General features: G+C 50.6%; 2 protein-coding genes across 4 annotated transcripts in view; both read right to left on the reverse strand.

The window, feature by feature from the left end:
* The window catches only part of VWA5B2 (von Willebrand factor A domain containing 5B2), an 11572-nt gene extending 4103 nt beyond the window's left edge, over positions 1–7469 (reverse strand). Inside the window, exons 1-11 of one of the 3 annotated variants that reach the window (XM_025375130.1) lie at positions 7231–7469; positions 6981–7151; positions 4504–4723; positions 4166–4323; positions 3503–3634; positions 3145–3269; positions 2593–2748; positions 1957–2067; positions 1667–1875; positions 1469–1580; positions 810–995 (exon numbers count right to left, since the gene is read on the reverse strand). In XM_025375130.1, coding sequence (XP_025230915.1) covers positions 810–995; positions 1469–1580; positions 1667–1875; positions 1957–2067; positions 2593–2748; positions 3145–3269; positions 3503–3634; positions 4166–4323; positions 4504–4723; positions 6981–7151; positions 7231–7369 — 1719 coding nt within the window. In that variant the 5' untranslated portion in view covers positions 7370–7469. The other 2 variants (XM_025375131.1, XM_025375132.1) reach the window with 2 other exon arrangements.
* The window catches only part of EIF2B5 (eukaryotic translation initiation factor 2B subunit epsilon), a 566918-nt gene that overhangs the window by 459790 nt on the left and 80019 nt on the right, over positions 1–27109 (reverse strand). The window lies entirely within an intron of this gene.

The raw sequence follows: 27109 nt of genomic DNA on the forward strand, positions 1-27109 counted from the left end.
AATAAACCAGAAACAAAAGACCAATACTAAAGAAGGAGGAAGCAAACATGTTCACCATAAGGCTTAATAGAGCTGCTGGGAAGCTGAGCTTTAAGTTTGGCCCTGAGCTCCCTGGCAGCCAGGCCAAAAAAAAAAAAAAAAAAAAAAAGTCTATTATACAGCTCTCATGATCAAAAAGGAGGAAGTATGCATAGTTCTTCTAAAGAGATAAGGCTTTTCATTAAAAAATAACTACCATGTCTCCAGCTCCTACTGTGTCAAGTGTCCTGCCAAGACTACTCACTTTATGACCCCTGATGACAGCCACCTGTGAACAACATCATTTCCATATGAGGAAATGGGTCAGTGAGGTGAAGTGACTTGCTCAAATCAAATGGCTGGCAAGTGACAGAGCTGGGATTAGAGATTCCGCCTAGGTTATGCTCATCCATAACTGCGTGTCCCAGAAAATACATTGGCTGGTGCTTTCTGTAGGGAACTATGTGAAGCCTTGAGCAAGCCTTGACAGAAACCTCATAGCAAATGCGGGTGCTGTTTTCTGTGGCTGTGTGCTTTAATGACCTTGGGTAAAAAATCAGGGGCAACACTTTGCAGGACAACTCAGTGGAAGACCCCATGAAGGCGGCAGGGTGTGGTCATCTTGGGGGACCCAGTGTGATCTCTGTGGAGCCCTAGGGGATAGTAGAGGAGCTTGGTACAGAGAGGCACAGAGAATGGAAAAAGGGTTTAGAAGAGATGCGGGGACTTCAGCCATCCCAGGCCCCCCTACCACACCCTAGCCCCCCTACCATACCCTAGCCCAGGCCTACCCCTGGTGGGCAGGGCCGGAAGCCATCCACCCTGAAGAGTGAGCAGTAACCGAGGAGCTGGTCCCCAGGGTAGAGTGCTGGGATCTCCCGGGGGGTCAGCAGTGCCTCCACGGTGTCGGGCACAAACCAGTCCACAGAGATATCACTCAGGGCAGGCTCCAGTGCCTTCCGCAGAGCCTGCACCAGCTGTGGGGTGGCCAGAGGGAGGACATGGGAGGGAAAGAGGTGTCACACAGCCAGACACAGGAGGAAGGCTGCCCTTCCCTTGATGCCATCTGCCCAGCCCCTGAGCTGATGGGGCACAGGTTCAGGCTGGGGTCAGGAGAAGGAATGAGGGTAGGAGCAAGCAGGGGGCCTGAGTGCTCAGTTCTCAGGATTTGGTCTGTCTCCTGGCCTGAGCTTTGCCACATGGATGGGGCAGGACTGTGAAGATGAGGCTCAGTTCCAGGACTAAATGAGATTCAGAGGGTGGTCAGAGACAGTGTCCCGACACCTTTGGCCTTCACAGCACCGACAGCTCTTCCCTGGTGGAGTGGGGAGAAGGCCTGGTGAGGGCGCCAGGAGCCCCCATGGCCTGCCTGAGTTCTGTTTCAGACTTGATGTGTAACTTGGAAGAAAAACTTTCAGGTGTAGGGAACAGGGCCCAGGCTCAAGCTCACCATGGGCTGCAGCCTCTGCCCAGGCCTCAGGAAGTAGGCCTGGCCCCTGCTGAGGGCAGATAAACCCTGGAGCAGCTGGTGGCAGGTGGGCCCCAGCCCAAAGGAGAAGCATCTGATGAGGGAAAGGAAGCAGCTGTGATCTTCAGGAGCCCCTTGTGGGGGCTCAATCTTAGGCATCTGGGTCTGCCCATCCCATACCTGGCTGTCCCCCTGTGCCACCTCATGAGCTCCAGGGTTCGGTGGGTAGTGGCAGCCATGGGTGAGGCAGCAGTGAGCAGGAACAGCTGCCGAGGGTAGGCCCTGTGCTGGGGCTGCCCCATGGCCCAGTCCAGAGCAGCCAGCACGTCTGGAGGCCCGCTCGGAATCTTCAGGGTCTCAATGCTCTCACAGATCAGCTGCACAGCGTCCTGGAGAGAGAAGGCACAGGCTGGGACTCACTGGGCTGAAACCTCTATGTAAGACCCCCAGAATCCCTGGACCACACTCACATCACTGCAAGGCCGGCTCTCTGGGAAGAGTGGCTGCACCAACGTCCCAAACACGGCCAGGTTGATAAGCGTCTGAGGCGGGAGGGACTTCACAGCCAAAACAATGGCATCCTGTGGAGAGCCAGGGAGGGCGGCATGAGGCCGGCCCCATGGGCCCTGACAGAGAGCAAGGGAAGCCAGATCGCTGCCTTATCCAGGCTGTGATTCAAATGAGAGGCTGTGGTAACCTGGGAGAGGTCCTGGATGTTAGGGAAAGCCTCTGTGCCAGTGAGTCCCCGAGTGTGTGTGAGAGACTCTGTGTGGGACTCTGGAGGTATACATGAAACTTGAGTCTCCCCGTGATTGGAGTGACTCCCTGTGACTGAGTGCGAGTCTATGTATGAGAGGCTCTTGGAATCCTGGAGAGACATGTGTGTGCGTGAATATGAGCAAGAGAGCGTGACAGTGTCTGTTTGGCGGTTGCAGCAAGGCTGCTTTCTACAGGAATCCCCTGAGGAGTTGCCATCTGCTTCCTCTTTGGAAGATGGTGTTTGAAGCAACAAGGTAACTCCTGGCTTCAAGAGGCTGCCCCCAGCCCACCACAGACCTACTGCCCCACCCCACCCCCAGGCCTGCCCACACCACACCCGCACGGGCCTTGTGTGCCACGCTGCTGCCATCCAATAGGAAGAGTAGCTCCCGAGTAGCTGTCCCCAGGTGTCCGGGCTTGGAGCTCAGGTCCGGGCAGAAGCTCAGCACCAGCACAGGGTTCAGCAGGATGTCCTTGTGGAAGCGTCGCTGCAGGAACCACACCTGAGCAGGGGAGTCCCAAATCAGCCTGGGCAAGGCTTAGTGCTACTTTGTTGAGGCTGGGCAATAGGACTGGTTCTGGGGCCTTTTTCTGTCTGATCCACCCAGAGGGGACATCTTTTTGTAGTAATTAGAATGAAGGCAGGGGCAAAGGCCGGTGGCTGTCCTCTGTTTATATCAGACCTAGCCTCCATCCTCTGAGACACACCCCAGAAAGATTCACATCGGCCCTCCAGTGACAGTACTCATCTGCCCTCTGTGATGGGGGGTGGCAGCTGTGGAGAGATCTTGCTGAGAAAGAGGCCTCCCCGTGCCCATCCCAATGTGAGCCTGCTTGCCTGCTCCTTGTGCACAAATGCAGCCAAGGCCGGGGGCCAGGCCAGGCTCCTATGGCAGTACCTGCCGGTCCCCATCACTGTCCCTTCGCTGTAGCCTCTGGAAATCTCGACGGGCCCTTACCCGGGCCTCATATTCTGCTGAGCTCAGGCTGCCGCCCTCCAGCATCAGGTGTGGCTGATGGGGCTCTGAGAGGAGAGGACACAATTCTGTCAAGGAAGTCCCTGCCTCTGGACCCCAAGTGCCCAGTTTCACTGTCTGGGAGGAGCCTGCAGGTCCAGCCTTCCTATACCACAGGCTCCGCCCTCACAGATGACTCAGTCCATCTGGCTGGGGCCCAGAAACCTGTACTTGAGAAATGCTTCCCCTATTCATACAGAAGCAAGTCAGGGGTGACCCACGGTGTGTCCCAGTCTCTCACCACTGGGGTGTAGCAGGATCTCCAAGGCCCGGTCACAGTGGTGGCCCTCTGCCAGTGTGACACAGATGGTGGCTGCAGAGCTGGCATGAGGGGGGGCATCTGCCCGCAGGGCATGAGAGGGGCTCTCCAGGCCTGAGGGACACAGAGGCAGGAAGGGGAGATGCAGCCATCACACCTTCCCAGGGACAGCAACTGTTGGCAGGGGTCATGGCTGATTCAATCAGCTCTCAGAGTCTGATCTATAGGGGTCAGATGGACGAGGGAGGATGTGCCTGCTTTCATGGGCAGGGAAGTAGATTCCAGCTGGGTTTCTGGCTGGTTGAAGAGTCATGCATCAGCCAGGTGCTGATTTAGCATCCACCCGCCACCTTCTGCATAAGGAAAAGCTACTTCCTCACGGGTACTGGTCCCATTGTAGTATCTCTCTTCCCACTGGTGGGTGAGATGAGATATAAGTAAATTACCTTGATAAAATTAGGGGTGTGTGTGTTAGGTAGAGGTGACCAGGGGATGCTCCCACTGCTAACCCAGATGTTCTTGAGGCTTGGGTCCCTGTCTTTTTGTCCTGTGTCCCTCCTATCCCTGAGCCTTATTTCCTTTCCAGTCACTACACTGGGAGGAGTGGGCATCTGAAAAGAGGGCAGGCCAGCCAGAGGCACCCACCTGCAAGCAGGCATGGCCCAGTCACCAGCATCTCGAAGGAGAAGGTATATGGGGCAGGGCATCGGGCAGGGCCTGAGAACACGTCCTGAGGGGCAGCTGGCTCCTCCCACGCCAGCCCTTCCTCCTGAGGGCTGCCCACCCCGAAGCAGCTGGTGGGGCTGGAAGGGAGCACGAGGAGGGTCACTGGGCCACCGTGAAGGCCCCTAACCCCTCCGGCTGACTGGCCCCAGCCCTTCCTCACCCTTCCCATCCCCTGGGGTACCCTGCCAATGCCCCCTCACCCGCACTAGACCCAGAGAAGCCGAGGGAGGGACGAAGAGAATCACCATAGGCCCAACCTGTCGTCACAGAGCCCCGGAGGCCTGGGGGGCCCCGGCGGGCATGGCGGGGCCAGTGGGGTGAGCACAGTGGGCAGGGCCACATGCAGCACCCCGTCAGGCCTTGAGGGCAGCTCCCGGCTGCTGTGCAGGGTCACCGTCATGGTGCCAGCCGCGGCGATAAGGCCTGTGGGCAGCACCAACGTGGACCGGGCCTGGGCCAGATCCAAGACAAGATGACCTATGATGGGTGAGAAATGGGGTCAGAGCACGCTGGGAGCAGAGAAGAGGGAGGAAGCTAGAGGTCGGAGCAGGCATCGGGTCAGGGAGCCTGGGCAAAGGGGACTTTGCGTGTTGGCACTAGGCTAATGCATTGGTGACACAGGATGGAGGCATGAGATGAATGATAGCAGGAGAGGCAGACTAACTGTGGAAAGATCTGGCTGTCATCAGGCAAGAGCTCAGTGACATCCTTGCTAATGGAAGGCTGAAGAGAAGGGGCCATGTCCACTCTCAAGGCCCTGGGAATACCCACACCCTCTGCCCCTCTCCCCCTGCCTGCCTCTTTCCATTCAGCCCTTGGCCACCATCCCTTGTGGATAGACATCTCCCTGTAGCCTGGGACCCCACTCTGCTCATAAATCTCCTGCTCATGAACTATCAGAAGCTCCCCCATTGCCCACTAAGGTGGCTCCAGAATTATCTATTCCTCCCAGGCAGGAGGAACAAAGAAGCAGGAAGCAGGCTAGAGGACATAAAGCTCCATTTGCACACTGCACTCACTGTTTTATTTAGCTCCTAGGTTTCTTTGGGGACTCGTGGGGCTGCTAAAGGAATAATGACCAGCCATGTACAGTGGCAGCTGTGTACACCACCGACGTGGTCTGGCCCCAGCCCACCTTCACAGCCCTACTGTACCTCACTTCCTCACAATGACCAATTGTTCATCCTTTCAATAAACACTTGCTGAATAACTGAAGGGAAGAAAAAGATGGAAAGAGAAAAAGAAAGGGGCTTCCATTCCAGCCAATTGACATAGTGGAGAGAGCACAGCATCAGGTTTTAAATATGAGCTCTGTGACCTCTAATTGAGTCCTTTGGCAACTGTCTTGTTCTGAGGAGCCTGTTTCCTCATCCATAAAGTGGGGATCATAATAACTCTGTGATTGTGGGGAGGAACAAATGAGGTATGCAAAGCACCCAACATGTAAGTCAGTGACCCCAGCTATGACTTTCAACCCCCATAACAGGAGGGAGGGGGATTATCGCCCTTCCCTCCCTCATAACAGGAAGAAGCCAGCATTACCCACTACTCAGGATTCAAATGAGGTGATACTAGCAATTGTAAACTGTAAATCACTGTAAACATGAGGCATTTTATTGTCATTACCCACTATAACCTACTTATAAGCATTTGCTTATACTGTTGCCCCTACCTTCCACCTAACTGAGTCCTACCCTTTCTTGCAGACAAATGCTGGCTCTCCCTCCTTCTGGAACATTCCTGGGGCCTCACCCCAGAGCTCACTCTAGCCTCTAACCATGAGCCTCCCAACCTGCTGGGCTTATGCCAGCTCTCAACACCACCAGATTCTGTTCCTCTTCTTACCTGGATTGTAAATCCCATGGGCAGGAATCAAAGGCATGTATGAATGAATCAATGAAAGAACCAGGTGCAAACACAGCGCACAGCACAGGGCTGGGCTTCTGTCCCTTCCCCAGGCACTCGCTGGGTCTCATAGTGCCAGGTTCTGTGTGAGGTGCTGGGATTTGGAGATGCTCCAGCGGGGAGACAGACAGGCAGATCTGTGACAATGACTCCCCCTGTAAGTGCCATAATGGAGGGGGCACAAAAGGCTTGGGAGCCAGGCAACAGTGCAGCTAATTATTTGTGGGGGAGTCAGGGAGAGTTTCCCAAGGAGTGACGTTTAGTGGATCTTAAAGGACAAGTAGGAATTTGCTCAATAGAAGATGGGAAGACAGAGCACAGAGGTAGGAAGGGACCTGTCAGTCAGCGTGGCCAGTGGCGGTGGTACCTGGTGTGTGGGATCGCGGGGAGAGGGATGGAATGGGGTGAGACTGAGGGCCTTGGCTGCTAGGCACAGGAGTCTACACTTGATCCACTGGCCCACGCGGGACCTGGCTGAGGTGTGCAGCCTAAAAAAGTAAGGGGGCGGAGGGGACCAGCTGGGGAGAAGGCTCCCTTTGCAGCCCCCTAGAGAGACCCGTCTCCTTGGCTGTAAGGGCTGCTGGCGCCCCCGCAAGCCCTGTGCTGCCTGCTGTGTCTGTCTCCCTGGCTGTGAACCTCAGGGTCATGTTCTCCCAGCACCTGGCACAGGTCAGGTGCCCAGCCCACGACTGTTGAATACGAGGATGAGCCAATGAATGCACAAGGCAGCGCCTGGAGGAAGGCGGGGGACGGGCGTAGGCCGAGCAGGTGCGGGAGCCTGAGCTGCGCCGGGCCTTCAGGAGCGCAGGTGCGGGAGCGTCGGACTCACCCTGCGCGCAGCGGCGGGGCGTCGGGGTCCCCAACCCGGGGCCCAGAGCGCGGCAGCAGGCGGCCTGCGAGCGGCGCCGGCTCTGCAGCTGGAAGGAGACGCGCCGTCCGGCGGCCTCGGCCTCGAAGCCGGACACCACCTCGGCCTCGGCCAGCGGGTACACGAACACGCCTGCGGAGGGCGGCGGGAGGTGGCGTCTGACCCCGCCCGGTTCACCCCCCGCCCCGCCCGCGCCCCACCCGGGCCTCACCGTCCACCGGGTGCGGCTGCGGGTTGCGGTAGGTGAGCCGGGCCCGCACGCTGAGGCAGGGGCCGTTGGCGCAGGCCCGGACCCAGGAGTCCGTGAGCGGCAGCGGCGTCCAGCTGGAGGGGCAGTACAGGCCGGGCATGGCGCCGGGAGGCCGGCCCTACGCGAACCGGCCCGGGGAGCTGGGCGCAAGGTGACGGGGCGCCCACCCCGCGCTCCAGAGGCCAGCGCGAGAGTCTCACTCCAACGCCTGGACGGGGCCTGTCGGGGCGCGAGGCCGAGCGGGGGCTCCTGCGGGCGACAGGTGGCGGGGGAGATAAGGGGGCGGAGGGCGTGGAGGCGAGGGGGGCATCCTCACGCGTTACCTGGTCAGCCGGGCCGCGGAGGGTTAATGATTAACGCGCGCTCGGGCGCCCAGCAGTCCCGCCGAGGCTCCCCCGGGGGTGGGGGCGGTCACAGCTGTTCCACCGCCCGCTCCCAACCTCGCTGCCACCCCTGTACCTGCCGGCCCCCCGGGGCTCCCCGCGGCCGCCAGCTGTCGGAAGCGGCGCGGGTGGAGATGGAAGATGCTCCGGGAGGGCGGAGGTTTAAAGGGCCCGAATTCCACCCCCCGAGGCCTCTGGCCCGGCGAGGGACGGCGGGGGCAGGGTGGAGGGGGCGCCGAAAGGGCCTCGGTCTTTCTCTCCCTGGTGCCTCATCCGACCGGGGTGCTGGCTGGAGTGGAGGTGTTAAGGGTGGGAAGAACGAGCTGGGAAAGCGAAAAGAGGGGTTCTTCGGGAGGCAAGCCCGGGAGAGGTGTCGGGCCAGGGGGAGAGTCCATGGGAGCCGCCAGGGCATCGCTTCCCACCCCGGCAGAGCTGATGTGGGAGGAGGGGGCACCTGCAGTCGCCGCGGCCCGCGCAGGGGATGCCGCGGGCTGGCTCTGGGGATCGCCCCCCTCCCAGTGGCAGCCTCAGCCTCACCGTCGCGTCCTCCGCGGATTTCTAGGCGCCCACGGGATCCGTGTGGTTAGTGCCGCCTCTGCGTCCCGGGTGGCCCTGGGTCCCGGCACCTGCCGGCCGCCAGCTAGCGACTCTGGCTGCAGCGGCTCTGAGTCCCCGCAGGGGCGCGGGCCCTGCCGGCGGTGGTCCCGCCCCGGTTCTGAGAGGCCGCCCCTCCAGCCTGCCGTAGCCCCGCCTGCTGCTGCTGCGGCGGGGCTGGCGCTCCCCCCTCCCTCGGGCGAGGTACCGCCTCCGCGCCAGCCGCGGCAGCCGGAGCCAGACTGGGCACCGCAGTGCAGGGACCGCGTTCCCGCCGCCGCACGGATCCCCGTCACTGCGGGACCGAGGCCTCAGAGACCCCACCCTTTCCATTCTTCAGGAATAAGGCGTCCTGCAAGTGCCACCCGCACTGCCGCGACCCCAGCTATCCAATGGGACGGCATCCCATTCCCCAGCCCACCCCACCCCTTGCCCTGGGTGGCTTCCCATCGCTGCAGAGACCCTCCCTCCTGACTGCAGCGAACCTCAGCCCCCCATCACCGTCACCGCAGGACTCTTCCCGCAAGAAGCCAGCCCCTTTCCTTTGCAAAGTGCTCTTCATCACCGCAGAAAACCTCCCCCATCCCTGCAGGTACTTTTAGTTCATGCAGCCACTCCAGTGACCACTCACTCCAAGCAGGGATTCTTCATCACTGCAGCGACCTCCTCCCACCCCCAAACAACCGGCTTTGGCATCGCTGCAGTGCCAACTACCCACTTCTGCTGGGGTGGGAGGGTGTGCACGATAGCTCCGTCAGCCTGTAACCCCTTGGTCTCTTCAGTTGTGCGGGTCTTGGGAGTGAAGCCTTTCAGCCTGAAGAGCCTTCTCATGGCTGCAGACCGCCCCTTCATAGCAGAGACCCCCACCCATCACCGCAGCGCCTGAAGAGAAAACATCTCTGCTTGTCAGAAGGGCCCCTTGTTATTGGCAGACTTTGCATGTGCTTGACAGTGTTATATTGTCAAAAACTAGGAAGGTCGGGTAAACCTCTCCCAGGACCCCTGAGGGAGAGTCTGAGAGCCCTGGGGAAGGGAGGGGAGATGACCATGTTTGGGGGTCATCCATGTAAGCTTTTTGACAGATGCCACACTGAGATTCTGCAGAGAGAGCTTGAGGAGAGCTGGGGGTGGACAGCCAGTAGGAAGTGGACTTCCAAGTGGGGCCCATGGTTCTCACTCTTCCGCATTAATTCTATCCTTCTGATTTCAACCACTATCACCAATGATCATCCCCTGGGGGGCTCCCTGCCTCCTTGAGCATCTGAGCCCTCAACCCCAACCATCTCCTTTTGCTCACCCCACTTAGCATGGTGGAGAGAACTCGACCTTTTCCCAGGGAATTTCATGGGTGGAAGGTGCACAGGAACGATATAGGGAGCACAGACACAGTTACATGGACCCAACACACAGGGAGCTCCAGCCGGGTCCTAGCCCTCTTTCCATACTGCCTGGGCCATGGTTCCATTCACCTCTCTCCCCCTTTCTCTACTGAGTGTGTTCTCAGCTTCATCCTGAACGAGGGTCCCTCTTTCAGGCCTAGGGAGAAACAGTGGATGGGCTGATGGTCCCTCCAGGTGATCCAGGGCCTCAGGTAGGACCAGCCCTGGTCCTGAGGGTCTCACAAAGGTCCACGCAGTGGTCACCTTTCCACAAGCACCTTGTGCTCTGCCCCTTCTACAAATGAACCAAGAGCTACATGTAGCCCTTGGACAAACATGAGTTTGCAGACAGCAGTCATTAGGGAGGTCTCTGACACATGGAAATGGAAAAAGAGGTCCTTCTGTTTGGTCCTGAGGAGAGCTTGGACGTAAGACAGCCTCCCAGAAAGATAGCATCCCTATCAGAGACCAGACACACACATTGGCAGAAGCCAAACTTTGCTGGAAAGCTGGACCAGCCCTGAGATCTTGCTAGGAAGGCCGCCTTAGCTGAGGCAAATGGAGGGAGAGACAGATGAATGGCTCCACAGAAAGCACAGGGTACTCTGCAGGCTGAGGGGCAGGGGGTGGGGAGTCAGTGCTGGCTGCCTGGAACCTGGGGTGGGGTAGTAAGAAGGGTCTCTGGTGTGTGATGTTCCCCTTCCCGAGTCCAAGTGATCTCATTGTTCGGTTCCCACCTATGAGTGAGAACATGCGGTGTTTGGTTTTCTGTTCTTGTGATAGTTTGCTAAGAATGATGGTTTCCAGCTGCATCCATATCCCTACAAAGGACACAAACTCATCCTTTTTTATGGCTGCATAGTATTCCATGGTGTATATGTGCCACATTTTCTTAATCCAGTCTGTCACTGATGGACATTTGGGTTGATTCCAAGTCTTTGCTATCGTGAATAGTGCCGCAATAAACATACGTGTGCATGACGAGTTGATGGGTGCTGACGAGTTGATGGGTACAGCACACCAACATGGCACAAGTATACATATGTAACAAACCTGCATATTATGCATATGTACCCTAGAACTTAAAGTATAATAATAATAATAATAATAATAAAAAGAAGGGTCTCTGAGGTCCAGCTGGAAGGCCCTCTGGTGGTGAGGCAGCAGCATGGCAGCCAAGGGCAGAAGGTGACGGCACAGGACAGCGCAGGAACCATGTTCCAAGAGGAGATCCGAGGCCAGCCTGAGGGATAGCATGGAGTGGGCTACGTGGTAGTCATAGGAGTATAGATGATATAGATATAGATATAGATATAGATGATATAGATATATTTTTTGAGACAGAGTTTCGCCCTGTCGTCCAGGCTGGAGTGCAGTGGAGCAATCTCGGCTCACTGCATGCAACCTTTGCCTCCCAGGTTCAAGTAATTCTCCTGCCTCAGCCTCCTGAGAAGCTGGGATTACAGGTGAGCACCACCATGCCCGGCTAATTTTTTGGATTTTTAGTAGAGACAGGGTTTCACTAAGTTGTCCAGGCTCGTTTTGAACTCCTGAGCTCAGGCAATCTGCCTGCCTCAGCCTCCCGCAGTGCTAGGATTACAGGCGTGAGCCACCTTCCCCAGCCCATAGGAGGATATTGAGCTGAAAAGATTTAGCCTGTGCCTAGAAGAGTCTCACACTTCAGTGAAAAGGGCAGAGAAATATGCAGTTACAGTAGCTTGAGATAAGTGCTGCATTACAAGAGTGATGGATGTTATAAAAGCTTTTAACTGGTTGGCGGTGACTCACACCTGTAATCTCAGCACTTCGGGAGCCTAAGGCAGGAGAATCCCTTGAGACCAGGAGTTCAAGACCAGCCCAGGCAACATAGTGAGATCCCCATCTCTAATAAATAAATTAATTAATTAATTAATTAATTAATTAATTTAAAAATTAGCCAGATGTGGTGGTGTGTGCCTGTAGTCTTAGCTACTTGGGAGGCTGGGACAAGAGGATCCCTTGAGTTCAGGAGTTCAAGATTACAATGACCTATATGATTGTACTTCATTGCACTCCAGCCTGGGCAACAAAATCAGACTCTGTCACTAAAAAAATTAATTAAGGCTTGTAATAGTGGCTCATGCCTATAATCCCAACACCTTGGGAGGCTGAGGCAGGAGGATCACTTGAGCCCAGGAGTTCAAGACCAGCCTGGGAAACATGGTAAAATCCCATCTCTACAAAAAATTTAAAAATTAGCCGGGTGTGGTGGCACATGCCTTGGGAGGCTGAGGTGGGAGGACTGATTGAGCCCAGGAGGCTGAGGCTGCAGTGAGCTGTGACTCAGCCACCGCACTCCAGCCTGAATGACAGAGCAAGACCCTGTCTGAAAAAAAAGAAAAAAAAAAAGTGTTTAAATTTTTTTTTTTTTTTTTTTTTTGAAATGGGGTCTTGCCCTGTCACCCAGGCTGGAGTGCAGTGGTGCAATCTCAGCTCACTGCAACCTCCGCTGCCTCCCAGGTTCATGCCATTCTCCTGCTTCAGCCTCCCGAATAGCTGGGACTACAGGCGCCCACCACCACGCCCGGCTAAATTTTTTTTTTTTTTTTTTTTTTTTGTATTTTTAGTAGATACGGGGTTTCACCATGCTAGCCAGTATGGTCTCAATCTCCTGACCTCGTGATCTGCCCACTTCGGCCTCCTAAAGTGCTGGGATTACAGGCGTGAGCCACCATGCCTGGTCTAAAATTTTTTAACATTTCTTCTTATTATTATTTTTGAGACAGAGTCTCGCTCTTGTTGCCCGGGCTGGAGTGTGATCTCGGCTCACTGCAACCTCCACCTCCCAGGTTTAAGCTATTCTCCCGCCTCAGCCTCTCAAGTAGCTGGGATTACTGGTGCCTGCCACCACGCCTGGCTAATTTTGTATTTTTAGTAGATACGGGGTTTCACCATGTTGGTCAGGCTAGTCTTGAACTCCTGACCTCAAGTGGTCTGCCCACCTCAGCCTGCCAAATTTTGGGATTGCAAGCGTGAGCCACCGTACCTGGCTTTTTAATTTTTAAATTGACAAATATTGTATATATTTATAATGTATTGTGGCCACCAGGGTCCCTATCCAGGCATCTGCTCACCTCAGCCACCACCATGCTGGCCTACAGAGTGCTACTTTTCCTCTGATCTGGCCCAAGAGGGAAGATTCAAACTTGGCCCCCAGGATACCACTGCCCAGACTGGGGATAGAACATATCAATAAATCTTAACTGGCCTAGTGTGGTGGCTCATGCCTGTAATCCTAGCACTTTGGGAGGCTAAGGCAGGAGGATCCCTTGAGCCCAGGAGTTCAAGACCAGCCTGGACAACATAGGGAGACCCTGTCTCCATAACAATTAAAAAAAAAAAAAAATCTTAACCAAGGGTGGTAGTGATGTGGGGAATAGGGTGAACCTGAGGGAACCAACTTAGAAAATGGCACTCAGCCAGGTCTTCTTGTTGCAAAGTACGACTCAATTATCTCCTGCTTGTGGGCTGCCTGTCTGCCCTGGGAGGGCAGAGGTCTTGCTTCCCCAAAGTTTAGATGATCTACCCTCTCAGATTGGAGCTCCAGAAGAGATACACCTAAAGAAAGAGAGGAATTTTGCCTCTTGCTGTCTAAAGCTTGACTTCCAAAATCCCAGCCTCTGCCTGAAACCCAAATTGGAAGATGATTTAGTTCATTCATTCATTCGTTAACTCAAGAAATATTTCTTGTTGCAGCCTATGACGTGCTACAGCTGGAACTACAGCAGAAACAAGACAGTAGCAGCACGAAAGACGTCAAACAATTCAGCAATTTTTAAACTTTGTATTTGAAAATAACTTCAAAACTTCTACAAAAGTTGCAAAGAAAGCATTTTTTTCTAAATGATTTCAAACTAAGTTTTACACATCATGCCTGTTTACCCCTAAACACTTCGGTTTGTCTTTTATTTTCTTTCTTTCTTTCTTTCTTTTTTTTTTTTTCCAGAGACAGGGCCTCACTCTGTCACCCAGGCTGGAGTGGAGTGGCACAATCATAGCTCACTGCAGTCTTGAACTCTTGGGCTCAAAGGGTCCTTTCCCCTTGGCTTCCCAAAGTGCTGGGGTTACAGCTGTGAGCCACCATGCCCAGCCAGTTTGTGTGTGTGTGTGTGTGTGTGTAGTTTTTTTTTTTTGAGACACAGTCTCACTGTTTCGCCCATGCTGGAGTGCAGTGGCTCAATCTCAGCTCACTGCAACCTCCACCTCCCGGATTCAAGTGAGTCTCATGCCTCAACTTCCAGAGCAGCTGGGACTACACTTGCACGCCAGCATGCCTGGCTAATTTTTTTATTTTTATTTTTATTTATTTTTAATTTTATTTATTTATTTATTTGAGATAGAGTCTCGCTCTGTTGCCCAGGCTGGAGTGCAGTGGTACAATGTTGGCTCACTATAAGCTCCGCCTCCCGGGTTCACGCCATTCTCCTGCCTCAGCCTCCCAAGTAGCTGGGGCTACAGGTGCCCACCACCACACCTGGCTAATTTTTTTGTATTTTTAGTAGAGATGGAGTTTCACCCTGTTAGCCAGGATGGTCTCAATCTCCTGACCTTGTGATCCACCCGCCTCGGCCTCCCAAAGTGCTGGGCTTACAGGCGTGAGCCACTGCGCCTGGCCTACTTTGTTTTGAGATGGAATCTCACTCCATCGCCCAGGCTGGAGTACATTGGAGCGTGCGCAATCTCAGCTCACTGTGATCTCCGCCTCCTGGTTCAAGTGATTCTCCTGCCTCAGCCTCCTGACTAGCTGAGAATATAGGCGCCCACTACCATGCCTGGCTAATTTTTGTATTTTTAGTAGAGACAGGGTTTCACCATGTCACCCAGGCTGGTCTCGAACTCCTGATCTCAGGTGATCCACCTGCCTCAGTCTCCCAAAGTTCTGCAATTACAAAGGTCCAGGCAGTAGCCACCTTTTCATAGGTGTACCATGCCTAGCCCAGTTTGTGAGCCACAGTGCCTGGCCCAGTTTGTGTTTCTTAAGAACAAGGACATACTCTTACATAACAGATTTAACTTTGAAACAATACTATTATCTAAACTATAGTCAATATTCCCATTTTACTAATTGTTGCAAAATGTTCTTTATAGATACTCCCCTCTCCCATTCAATCCAGGATCACAGGTTGCATTTAGTTGATAGTTTGCTTTAGAGTCTTTTATTTGTTTGTTTGTTTTTTGAGACGGAGTGTTGCTCTTGTTGCCCAGGCTGGAATGCAGTGGCACAATCTTGGCTTATTTTACACTCCGCCTCTTGGGTTCAAGCGATTCTCCTGCCTTAGCCTCCCGAGTAGCTGGGATTACAGGCACCTCACCATGCCCGGCTAATTTTTATATTTTTAGCAGAGACAGGGTTTTGTCATGTTGGCTGTCAGGCTGGTCTCAAACTCCTGACCTCAGGTGATCCACCCGCCTTAGACTCCCAAAGTGCTGGGATTACAGGTGTGAGCCACCACGCCTGGCTTTTTTTTTTTTTTTTTTTGAGATGAAGTCTAGCTTTGCTGCCCAGGCTGGAGTACAGTGGCGTGATCTCGGCTCACTGCAACCTCTGTCTCCCAGGTTCAAGCCATCTTCTTGCCTCAGCCTCCTGAGTAGCTATGATTATAGACGCCTACCACCACGCCTGCTTAATTTTTGTATTTTTAGTAGAGACGGGGTTTCACCAAGTTGGTCAGGCTGGTCTCAAACTCCTGACCTCAAGTAATCTGCCAACCTCAGCCTCCCAAAGTGTTGGGATTATAGGTGTGAGCCACCACTCCCAGCTTTTAAGAGTCTTTTATTGGGAGTAGTTTCTCCTTTTTGTCTTTTGTGATACTGACACATTTTACTTGCCAGTCGTTTTGTAGAATATCCCTCAGTTTGAGTTTGTCTGTTGTTTCCTCATAATTAGATTCAGGATATGCACTTTCAGTAGGAACACCACATAAGTGACATTGTATCCTTCTCACTATATCTCATTGGGAGGATGTACATGTCAGTTACTGTTACTGGCAATTTTAACTTTGATCCTTTCAATAAGGTGGTGTGTTAGGGTTCTCCAGAGAAAACAGAACCAACAGAGAGAGAAAGAGAGAGAGAGAGAGAGAGAGAGAGAGAGAGAGAACACATATATATATAAAATAAGGAATTAGCTTGTGTGCTTGTATAGGCAAGTCAAGTGCAGGCTGGCAGACTGAAGACCCAGGAGACTGGATGGTGCAGATGAAATTTGGTGGCAAGGCCGGGCGCGGTGGCTCAAGCCTGTAATCCCAGCACTTTGGGAGGCCGAGATGGGCGGATCACGAGGTCAGGAGATCGAGACCATCCTGGCTAACACGGTGAAACCCCGTCTCTACTAAAAATACAAAAAAAAAACTAGCCGGGCGAGGTGGCGGGTGCCTGTAGTCCCAGCTACTCGGGAGGCTGAGGCAGGAGAATGGCGTGAACCCGGGAGGCGGAGCTTGCAGTGAGCTGAGATCCGGCCACTGTACTCCAGCCTGGGCGGCAGAGCAACACCCCGTCTCAATCACTTCAAAAAAAAAAAAAAAGAAATTTGGTGGCAGCCTGCTGGAGAATTTCCTCTTTCTCATGGAGGTCTATCTTTTTGTTCTGTTCAGGCCCTCAAGTGATAGGATGAGGAACATTGTGAAGGTTAACTCTGGGTCTTAGCTTGACTAAATTAAGGAAGACCTATTCAGAAGCTGGGGCCGGGCGCAGTGGCTCACGCCCATAATCCCAGCACTTTGAGAGGCCGAGGTGGGCAGATCACCTGAGGTCAGGAGTTTGAGACCAGCCTGGCAAACATGGCGAAACCCCGTCTCTACTAAAAATACAAAAATTAACGGGTGTGGTGGTGCACACCTGTAATCCCAGCTGAGGTGAGAGAATTGCTTGAGTCCAGGAGGTGGAGGTTGCCATGAGCCGAGATCATGCCACTGCACTCCAGCCTGGGTGACAGAATGAGACTCCATCTCAAAAAAAAAAAAAAAAGAAGGCTGACTATAGTCTGAAAAAATGAAGACTAGAGAAGTGGTAAAGCATTCCTTCTGGGTGCATCTGTGAGGGTGTTTCTAGAAGAGATTGGCATGTGAGTAAGTAGACTGAGTAGGGAAGATCTGCCCTCAATGTGGCAGGGTACCATCCAATCTGCTGGTGGCCCAGATAGAAGAAAAAAGGAGAGAAAAGAATTTCCTCTGTCTCCCTCTCCTGGAGCTGGGACACTCCTTTTCCTGCCCTTAGACATCAGAACTCTAGGCTCTCTGGCCTTGGGACTTACACCAGAGGCCTCCCAGGTTCTCAGGTTGTCGATGGCCTCAAACTGAGACTTACACCATTGGCTTCCCTGGCTCTAGGCCTTCGGACTTGGACTTGGACTTGGACTGCCACATCCCCGGGTCTCCAGCTTGCAGAGGGCTGGCTGTGGGATTGCTCAGCCTCAATAGTCATGTGAGCTAATTCGCCTAATAAATCCTCTCTCATCCATTTATCTATTTATCTGTCCGTCCATCCATCCATCCATCCATCCATCCATCCATCCATCCATCCATCCATCATCTATCTCCTATTGGTTCTGTCTCTCTGGAGAATTGTGACTCATATACCCACCCACATTCTGGAGGACAATGTGCTTTACTCAAAATTCACCAATTTCAGTGTTAATCTCATTCAAAAACACTCCAAGTTGACACATAAAATTAACCATCATGGTTGTTGCTTGCCAGATTTCTCCACTATAATGCTACTATTTTTTTTTATAATTAAATAAGTACATTTGTAGGGAGACAATTTGATTGTATGTAACTATCCTAATCTTCATCAAAATTTCACCCAGCAGTTTTAGCATCCATTAATTACCTAAATAATATTTTACATCAGTTTTATTGAGGTATAATTTACATGTAGTAAAATGCACTATTTTTTATTGTGGTAAAATATACATAACGTAAAATTTGCCATTAGTGATATTTAGCACTTTCGCAATAGTGATTGATTGATTAATTTTTTTTTGAAGTAGAGTCTCACTCTGTCGCCCAGGCTGGAGTGCAATGGAGCCATCTGGGTTCACTGCAACCTCAGGCTCCTGGGTTCAAGCGATTCTTCTGCCTCAGCCTCCCAAGTAGCTGGGATTACAGGCACCCACCACCACACGTGGGTAATTTTATATTTTTATTAGAAATGGAGTTTCACCATGTTAGCTAGGCTAGTCTCGAACTCCTGAGCTCAGGCGACCTGCCCGCTTTGGCCTCCCGAAGTGCTGGGCTTACAGGCGTGAGCCACCACGCCCAGCCCCATTCACAATATTGTGCAATCATTCACCACTGTCTAGCTCCAGAACATTTTCATCAGCCCGAAAGGAAGCCTTGTATCCATTAAGCAGTCACTCCCTGTTTCCCCCTTCCCAGTTCCTAAAAACCACTAATATGGCTGTCGCTGTAGCTTTGCCTATTCTGTATATTTCGTATAAATGGAATCCTATAATATATGACTTTTTGTGTCTGGCTTCTTTCATTTAGTATAATGTTTTCAACATTCATCCACATTGTAGTATGAATCAGTTTATTCCTCTTTTTTTTTTTTTTTGAGACAGAGTTTCATTCTTGTTGTCCAGACTGGAGTGCAATGGCACGATCTCGGCTCACCGCAACCTCTGCCTCCCAGATTCAAGTGATTCGCCTACCTGAGCCTCCCGAGTAGCTGGGATTACAGGCATGCACCACCACACCCGGCTAATTTTTTTGTATTTTTGGTAGAGATGGGTTTCTCCATGTTGGTCAGGCTGGTCTCAAACTCCCAACCTCAGGTGATCCGCCCACCTTGGCCTCCCAAATTGCTGGAATGACAGACGTGAGCCACTGCGCCCTGCCAGTTCATTCCTTTTTATGGCGAAATAATATTCCATTGTATGGATATTCCACATTTTATTTATCCATCTATCTGTAAATAGAAGTTTGGGTTGTTTCCACCTTTTGGCTATTGTGAATAATGCTGCTATGAACACTGGTGTGTAAGTTTTTGTTTGAACAACTGTTTTCAGTTCTTTCGGGTGTACACCCAGGAACAGAATTGCTAGCTCAGAGAATAATTTTGTGTTTAACTTGTTGAAGTTTTCCACACCAGTTGGACAATTTTACATTTCCATCAGCAATGTGTAAGGGTTTCTATTTCCTCACAGCCTCACCAACACAAATCCAAACCTTAGTTTATTTATTTATTTATTTATTTGAGATGGAGTTTCATTCTTTTTGCCCAGGCTGGAGTGCAATGATGAGATCTCAGCTCACTGCAACCTCTGCCTCCCAGGTTCAAGTGATTCTCCTGCCTCAGCCTCCCAAGGAGCTGGGATTACAGGTATCCATCACCACACCTGGCTAATTTTGTATTTTTGATAGAGACAGGGTTTCACCATGTTGGCGAGGCTGGTCTTGAACTCCCAACCTCAGGTGATCTGCCTGCCTCAGCCTTCCAAAATGCTGGGATTACAGGCATGAGCCACCGCACCCAGCCAAAACCTCAGCTTATTGTTTTTTTCTTTTATAGATCATACTTTTGGTATCATGTCTAATAGCTTTTCACTAAGCCCTATATCCCAGATATTTTCTTCCAGTTAGCTTATAAAAGTTTTATAGTTTTACATTTAAATCTTTGACCCATTCGAAATCACTTTTGTATAAGGTATGAGGTTTAGGTCAAGTTTTTTGTTTATTAGTTTTATCTATGGATATCCAATAGCTCCAGCACCACTTGTCGAAAAGACAAGGGCGCGGTGGCTCACGCCTGTAATCCCAGCACTTTGGGAGGCTGAGGCGGGTGGATCACCTGAGGTGGGGAGTTCGAGACCAGCTGACCAACATGGAGAAACCCCGTCTACTAAAAATACAAAAAAATTAGCCGGGTGTGGTGGCGCATGCCTGTAATCCCAGCTACTCGGGAGGCTGAGGCAGGAGAATCCCTTGAACCCAGGAGGCAGAGGTTGCGGTGAGCCGAGATCGCACCATATATATATATATGTTTTTTTTTTTTTTTTTTGAGACAGAGTCTTGCGCTGCTACCCAGGCTAGAGTGCAGTGGCATGATCTCTGCTTGCTGTAGCCTCAACCTCGAGGGCTCAAAACATCCTCCTGCCTCAGTTTCCTGAGTAACTGAGACTACAGGTGTGCGCCACCATGCCCAGCTAACTTTCTTGTATTTCTTTTCTTTTCTTTTTTTTTAGTTTTGCCATGTTGCCTAGGCTGGTCTTGAACTCCTGGGCTCAAGTGATCCACCCACCTCAGCCTCCCAAAGTGCAGGGACTACAGGCATGAGCCACTGCACCTGGCCATATTTATATTTTTAAATGGTAAAATATACATAACATAAAATTTACTCTTCTAACCATGTTTAAGTACACACTTCTGTGGCACCAATAATTAAAGCATTGTTGTGCTTTAATTATTTTTAATATTGTAAAATTAGTTCACATTCCAGATATAAAGTCTTAATGGGTATTCAGTGGAAAGTAAAACGTACCCCCCTTTCCCTTCTCTGTCCCATTCCTAGAAGTAATTAGTGTTAACAGTACCTCTTATGTATACTTCCATAATGCACTGGGGAAGCTGTCTTACAGAAATGAGCACACTATTGTGTAAGGGAATATAGTCCCAGATACAAACCTGTCTGAAGGGGCTAAAAAAGAGGACAACAACTTGAATGTTCACCAAAGAGAGAACCATTGAATAAATGATGGTGCATCCATACCAGAAAATACTGTGCAGTTTTGTGCTGCTGTTAAAAAGAATGGGTTCTGGCCGGGCGTGATTGCCATGCCTGTAATCCCAGCACTTTGGGAGACTGAGGCGGGCAGATCACCAGGTCAGGAGTTCGAGACCAGCCTGGCAAACATAGTTAAACCCCATCTCACTAAAAATTAAAAATAGCCGGGTGTAGTGGTGGGCACCTGTAATCCCAGCTACTCAGGAGGCTGAGGCAGGAGAATCGCTTGAACCCGGGAGGCGGAGGTTGCAGTGAGCCAAGATAGCACCATCGCACTCCAGCCCAGGCAACAGTGCGAGACTCCATCTCAAAAAAAAAGAAAAAAAAAAGAAAAGAATGGGTTCTATTTATGTATATTGATAAGAGGAAAAAAAAAAAAAGCTGGGTGCAGAATGATGTTATAGTATGATTCAATTTTTTTTTTGAGATGGAGTCTCGCTCTGTCTCCCAGGTTGGAGTGCAGTGGCACGATCTCGGCTCATTGCAAGCTCTGCCTCCTGGGTTCATGCCATTCTCCTGCCTCAGCCTCCCAAGCAACTGGGACTACAGGCGCCTGCCACCACGCCCGGCTAATTTTTTGTATTTTTAGTAGAGACGGGGTTTCACCATATTAGCCAGGATGGTCTCGATCTCCTGACCTTGTGATCCGCCCACCTCAGCCTCCCAAAGTGCTGGGATTACAGGCGTGAGCCACAGTGTCCAGCCATATGATTCCATTTTTATAAAAACAAATCATTGCAAATGTCTTCTAGATAACTTTTATCACTTTTATGACCTGTTTTATAAAAACAAATAATTACCACTACCTCTAATATAAGGAGAGTGCAGAAGTCCTGCCAGGAGAGGATCTGATGAGAACAGAAGGGGACTGAATCACCTTGGCACCACTCTGCCATTTCCTCTTTCCAAAACCCCAGGGCCGGCCGGGCGCGGTGGCTCAAGCCTGTAATCCCAGCACTTTGGGAGGCCGAGGCGGGTGGATCACGAGGTCAGGAGATCGAGACCATCCTGGCTAACATGGTGAAACCCCGTCTCTACTAAAAATACAAAAAACTAGCCGGGCGTGGTGGCGGGCGCCTGTAGTCCCAGCTACTCGGAGGCTGAGGCAGGAGAATGGCGTGAACCTGGGAGGCGGAGCTTGCAGTGAGCCGAGATCGCGCCACTGCACTCCAGCCTGGGTGACACAGCGCGAGACTCCGTCTCAACAACAACAACAAAAAAAACAAAAAACCCCAGGGCCGGGAAATTACCTCCTCCCCACCTGCTTCTCCCTATGAGTTTAAAGGGCTTAAATGTCTTGGTGGGTGGCAGCAAATGGGAGTGATTAGTTGTTTGATGTACTGCTCTCTGCCTTAGGGTTCTTTCCTGGAACTCACAGGACTACCATAGACTGGGTGACACAGCCTTCAGAGCTTTCCCAACATCCTCTACCAGATGGAATGGCTGAGACCCCACAGCGGAATATAAGCTCCCAGGCCAAAATCATCAGACACCTAGGGAGTCCAGGTGAAGGACAACAAACCAAACAACATGTACATTCTAAAGTGAAGTATTATTAGTCGGGCATGGTGGTTCTTGCCTGTAATCCCAGAATTTTGGGAGGCTGAGGCAGGCGGATCACTTAAGGACAGGAATTTGAGACCAGCCTGGCCAACATGGTGAAACCCTGTCTCTACTAAAAATGCAAAAATGGCTGGGCGCAGTGGCTCACACTTGTAATCCCAGCACTTTGGGAGGCCGAGGCAGGCGGATCACCTGAGATCAGGAGTTCGAGACCAGCCTCAACATGGAGAAACCCCGTCTCTACTAAAAATACAAAATTAGCTGGGCGTGGTGGTGCAGGCCTGTAATCCCAGCTACTCGGGAGGCTGAGGCGGGAGAATTGCTCGAACCTGGGAGGCAGAGGTTGCAGTGAACCAAGATCATACCATTGCACTCCAGCCTGGGCAACAGAGTGAGACTCCGTCTCAAAATAATAATAATAATAATAGTAGTAATAATTTTGAGGACAATACTCATTGGGTAGCAAAATCTGAACCAACAAAGGGCTGTTTATACAATAGTAGTTATCCCATTCTGGGTGAATAGTCATATGTTTTGCTTCAGAAGTACGAATGTGTCTGATTACAGAGTACTGTTCCAGACCCCACTGGGGATGTTACCTAACAGGCAGTATTGCATTAGACAGTGGTCCCCAACTTATTTGGCGCCAGGGACCAGTTTCGTGGAAGCCAGTTTTTCCATGGATTCAGGGAACTGTTTCCGGTTGAAACTGCTCCACCTCAAATCATCAGGCATTAGTTAGATTCTCATAAGAAGCAGGCAACTAAGATCCCTCGCACACACAATTCACAACAGGGTTTGCGCTCCGATAAGAATCTAATGCGGGGCTGATCTGAGTTCAGGTGATAATGCTCCCTGGCCTGTGGCTTTACCTCCTGCCGTTCGGCGGGTTCCTAGTAGGCGACTGACTGATACTGATGTGCAGCCCAGGGGTTGGGGACTCCTGTGTTAAAGTATTATTGTATGAACTTTCTAAAATTTGAAATATTCTGAATTCTGAAAAATATGTGTCCTCATGGATTCCTCATGGATTTTTCTTTTCTTTTTTTTTTTTTTTTAATGGAGTCTCGCTCTGTCGCTCAGGCTGGAGTGCAATAGCGCGATCTTGGCTCACTGCAACCTTCACCTCCGGAGCTCAAGCAATTCTCCTGCCTCAGCCTCTCGAGTAGCTGGGATTACAGGCGCACGCCACCACACCCAACTAAGTTTTGTACTTTTTTTTCCAGTAGAGATGGGGTTGCACCATGTTGGCCAGGTTGGTCTCGAGCTCCTGATCTCAGGTGATCCACCCGCCTTGGCCTCCCAAAGTGCTGGGATTACAGGCATGAACCACTGGGCCCGGCCCATGGATTTTCAGTAAATGATTGTGGACCTCTTAGGTATGAAAACTACAATTAAGTCCGGGCATAGTTGCCCATGGCTGTAGTCCCAGCACTTTGGGAGGCCAAGGTGGGCAGGTCACTTGAGGTCAGGAGTTCGAGACCAGCCTGGCCAACATGGTGAAACCCCGTCTCTACTAAAAATATAAAAATTAGATGGGCATGGTGGCGCACGCCTGTAATCCCAGCTACTGGGGAGGCTGAGGCAAGGGAATTGCTTGAACCTGGGAGGCTGAGGTTGCAGTGAACTGAGATTGTGCCCTTGCACTCCAGCCTGAGTGACAAGATCGAAACGCTGTCTCAAAAAAAAAAAAAAGTAAAAATGAAAAACAGGCCAGGTGAAGTGGCTCACACCTGTAATTCAAGCACTTTGGGAGGCTGAGACAGGAGGATCACTTGAGGCCAGGCAGTTGAGACTAGCTTAGGCAACATAGCAAGACCCTTGTCAGTAAGAAATAAAATAAATAAATAAAAATTTGCTGGATGTGGTGGTGCATGCCTGTAGTCTTAGCTACTCAGGAGGCTGAGGTGGGAGGATGACTTGGGCCCAGGAGTTCGAGGCTGCAGTGAGCTATGATGGTGCCACTAAACTCAAGCCTGGGTGACAGAGTAAGACCTTATCTCTAAAAAATAGAGTCTGGGCGCGGTGGCTCACACCTGTAATCCCAGCATTTTGGGAGGCCAAGGCAGGCAGATCACTTGAGGTCAGGAGTTCGAGACCAACTGGCCAACATGGTGAAACCCCACCTCTACTAAAAATACAAAAATTGGCCGGGCGTGGTGGCATACGCCTGTAATCCCAGCTACTTCGGAGGCTGAGGCAAAAGAATCACTTGAACCTGGGAGGCGGAAGATGCAGTGAGCTGAGATCGTGCCATTGCACTCCAGCCTGGGTGACAGAGTGAGACTCTGTCTCAAAAAAAAATAAATAAAATAAAAAGAAAGAAAATAGTAAAAGACTTTAAATATACAATAAGTTTAGATACATCACTTTATTTTACAAACATTTATATCATGCTTACTACAGTGCTAGGCACAGTTCTAGGTACTTTACAAATAGTAGCTGTTTTAATCCTTACAATAACTCTAAAAGGTAGATACTATTGTTATTATTTCCATTTATTAAAGGATCTGAGGCATAGGGAACAAAGCTTGCTTGAGCTCATATTGTTACTAACCTTAGAGCAGGATGGGAAACATGCAGGCTGACTCCAAAGCTTATGCTCTGAACTCCTGTGTTCTGCCGGATTGCACAAACAGGGAATCCTCTTTTCGTGTACACCCAGAAGATTTACATAAATAAGCCATGCATTGAGTCACAAAGAAAGACCAACATTGATTCCACCATTAGATTCACATCAATATCACATAGACTATGTTCCCTAACCATTATGCATTAAAACTAAAAATAAATAACAAAAAGAACACTTTAAAAATACCACAAATAACCACTGCACACATTTTAGAATGGCTAAAATCCAGAAAACTAACAATACCAGTTGCTGACAAGGAGGTGAAGACACAGGAATGCTCATTCATTGCTGGCAGGAATGTAAAATGATACAGCCACTTTGGCTTTTGTTGTTGTTGTTTTTGAGATAGTCTTGCTCTGTCGCCCAGCCTGGAGTACAATGGTGCTATCTTGGCTCACTGCAACCTCTGCCTCCTGGGTTCAAGCAATTCTCCTGCCTCAGCCTCCCAAGTAGTTGGGATTATAGGCACCCACCACCACGCCCGGCTAATTTTTGTATTTTTAGTAGAGACAGCATTTTGCCATGTTGGTCAGGCTGGTCTTGAACTCCTGGCCTCAGGCGATCTGCCTGCCTTGGCCTCCCAAAGTGCTGGGATTATAGGCGTCAGCCACTTTGGAAGATAGTTTGGCAGTTTCTTACAAAGCCGAACATAGTTTTACCCCACAATCCAGCAATCCCACTGTTAGGTATTTACCCAGCTGATAAGAAAACTTGTGTTCACACACAAACTAGCAATCTAGCACATAAATGTTTATGGCACGTTTATTCAAAATTGCCGAAAAGTAGAAGCAACCAAAATATCCTTCAATAGGTGAATGGGTAAACTGTGATACATCCCCACAATGAAATACTATTCAGCAATAAAAAGCAACGAGCTATCAAACCACACAAATACATAGATGAATTTTCAATGCACAGTGCTAAGTGAAAGAAGTCAGTCTGAAAAGGCTACCGAGTGTATAATTTCACTTATATGACACTCTGGAATAGGCAAAACTATAGAAATGATAAACAAATTAGTGGTTGCCAGGGTTTGGGAGGGAGGGTGCAGTGACGGTTAAATGAGGAAACACAGGAGATATGGGGGAGGGCATTGAAGCTTTTCTGTATGATACTGTAATTGTAGATACATGACACTATGCGTTTGTCAAAACCCATAGATCCTTACAGCTCAAAGAGTAAAACATCATGCATGCAAATTTTAAAAAATCATTTAGGAGATTGAGTGATCCCAGGATGGAGTGAAGAATGGAATAAAAGAATCTACCTGTATTACAAACATATGAAATAACTTCACTGAAAAGGAGTCGTGGGGAGAATGGTGCTGACCTAAGTTATTTTGGAAATGTGTAGAGTCTGTAAGACTAAAGGTAAAAGGAACTGTACACAAGTACTGTACTCTTGTTGATAACGCTGTTTCCTTGGGGTAGGTTAATAATGTTGAGATCACCCCATGTGTATCCCAGATTTGAACAATTAAGTTCCAATGGTGCATGGTGGGAGGTAGTTCTTTGTTTTGTTTTTCTGAGACGGAGTCTCGCTGTGTCGCCCAGGCTGGAGTACAGTGGCGTGGTCTCAGCTCATTGCAACCTCCACCTCCCGGGTTCAAGTGATTCTCCTGCCTCAGCCTCCTGAGTAGCTGGAATTACAGGCACCCGCCAACATGCCCAGCTTACATTTTGTATTTTTAGTGGAGACAGGGTTTCACCATGTTGGCCAAGCTGGCCTCAAACTCCTGACCTCAAGTGATCTGCTCATCTTGGCCTCTTAAAGTGCTGGGATTACAGGTGTGAGCCACCGTGCCCAGCCGGGAGGGAGGCAGGTTTTTGCTGTTAGAATGAGAGCATAGGCCTGGCGCAGCGGCTCATGCCTGTAATCCCAGCACTTTGGGAGGCCAAGGCGGGGCGGATCATGAGGTCAGGTAATTCCAAAGTGCTGGGATTACAGGCGTGAGCCATTGCACCCGGCCTCAATAGCGTATCTCTATACCAGGTGTAACCAACTAGAAAATGACAATCAAAGAAGCCATTCACAATAATGACAAAAACTATAAAGTATATAGGAACTTAATTAACAATATATAAGACCTCTATAGTCAGGTATGGTGGCTCATGTCTGTATCCCAGCACTTCGGGAGGCCAAGGCGGTGGATCACCTGAGGTTAGGAGTTCGAAACCAGCCTGACCAACATGGTGAAACCCTGTCTCTACTAAAAACTACAAAAATCAGCCAGGTGCAATGGTGGTGCCTGTAATCCCAGCTACTTGTGAGGCTGAGACAGGAGAATTGCTTGAACCCGGGAGGCGGAGGCTGCAGTGAGCCAAGATCACACCACTGCACTCCAGCCTGGGCAACAGAGTGAGACTCCATCTCAAACAAAACAAAACACAACAAACGCTGAAGAAAACATTAAAACTCAAAGTCCAATAGAAGTGTTTTGGGGGGAAAAACTCAAATAAAGAGCACAGAAGATGATCCAAATAAAATAGAGAAATATTTCTTTTTTTTTTTTTTTTTTTTTTTTG

This window comes from Theropithecus gelada, chromosome 2 (genome assembly GCF_003255815.1).
Source record: "Theropithecus gelada isolate Dixy chromosome 2, Tgel_1.0, whole genome shotgun sequence".
Classification (NCBI taxonomy): Eukaryota; Metazoa; Chordata; class Mammalia; order Primates; family Cercopithecidae; genus Theropithecus; species Theropithecus gelada.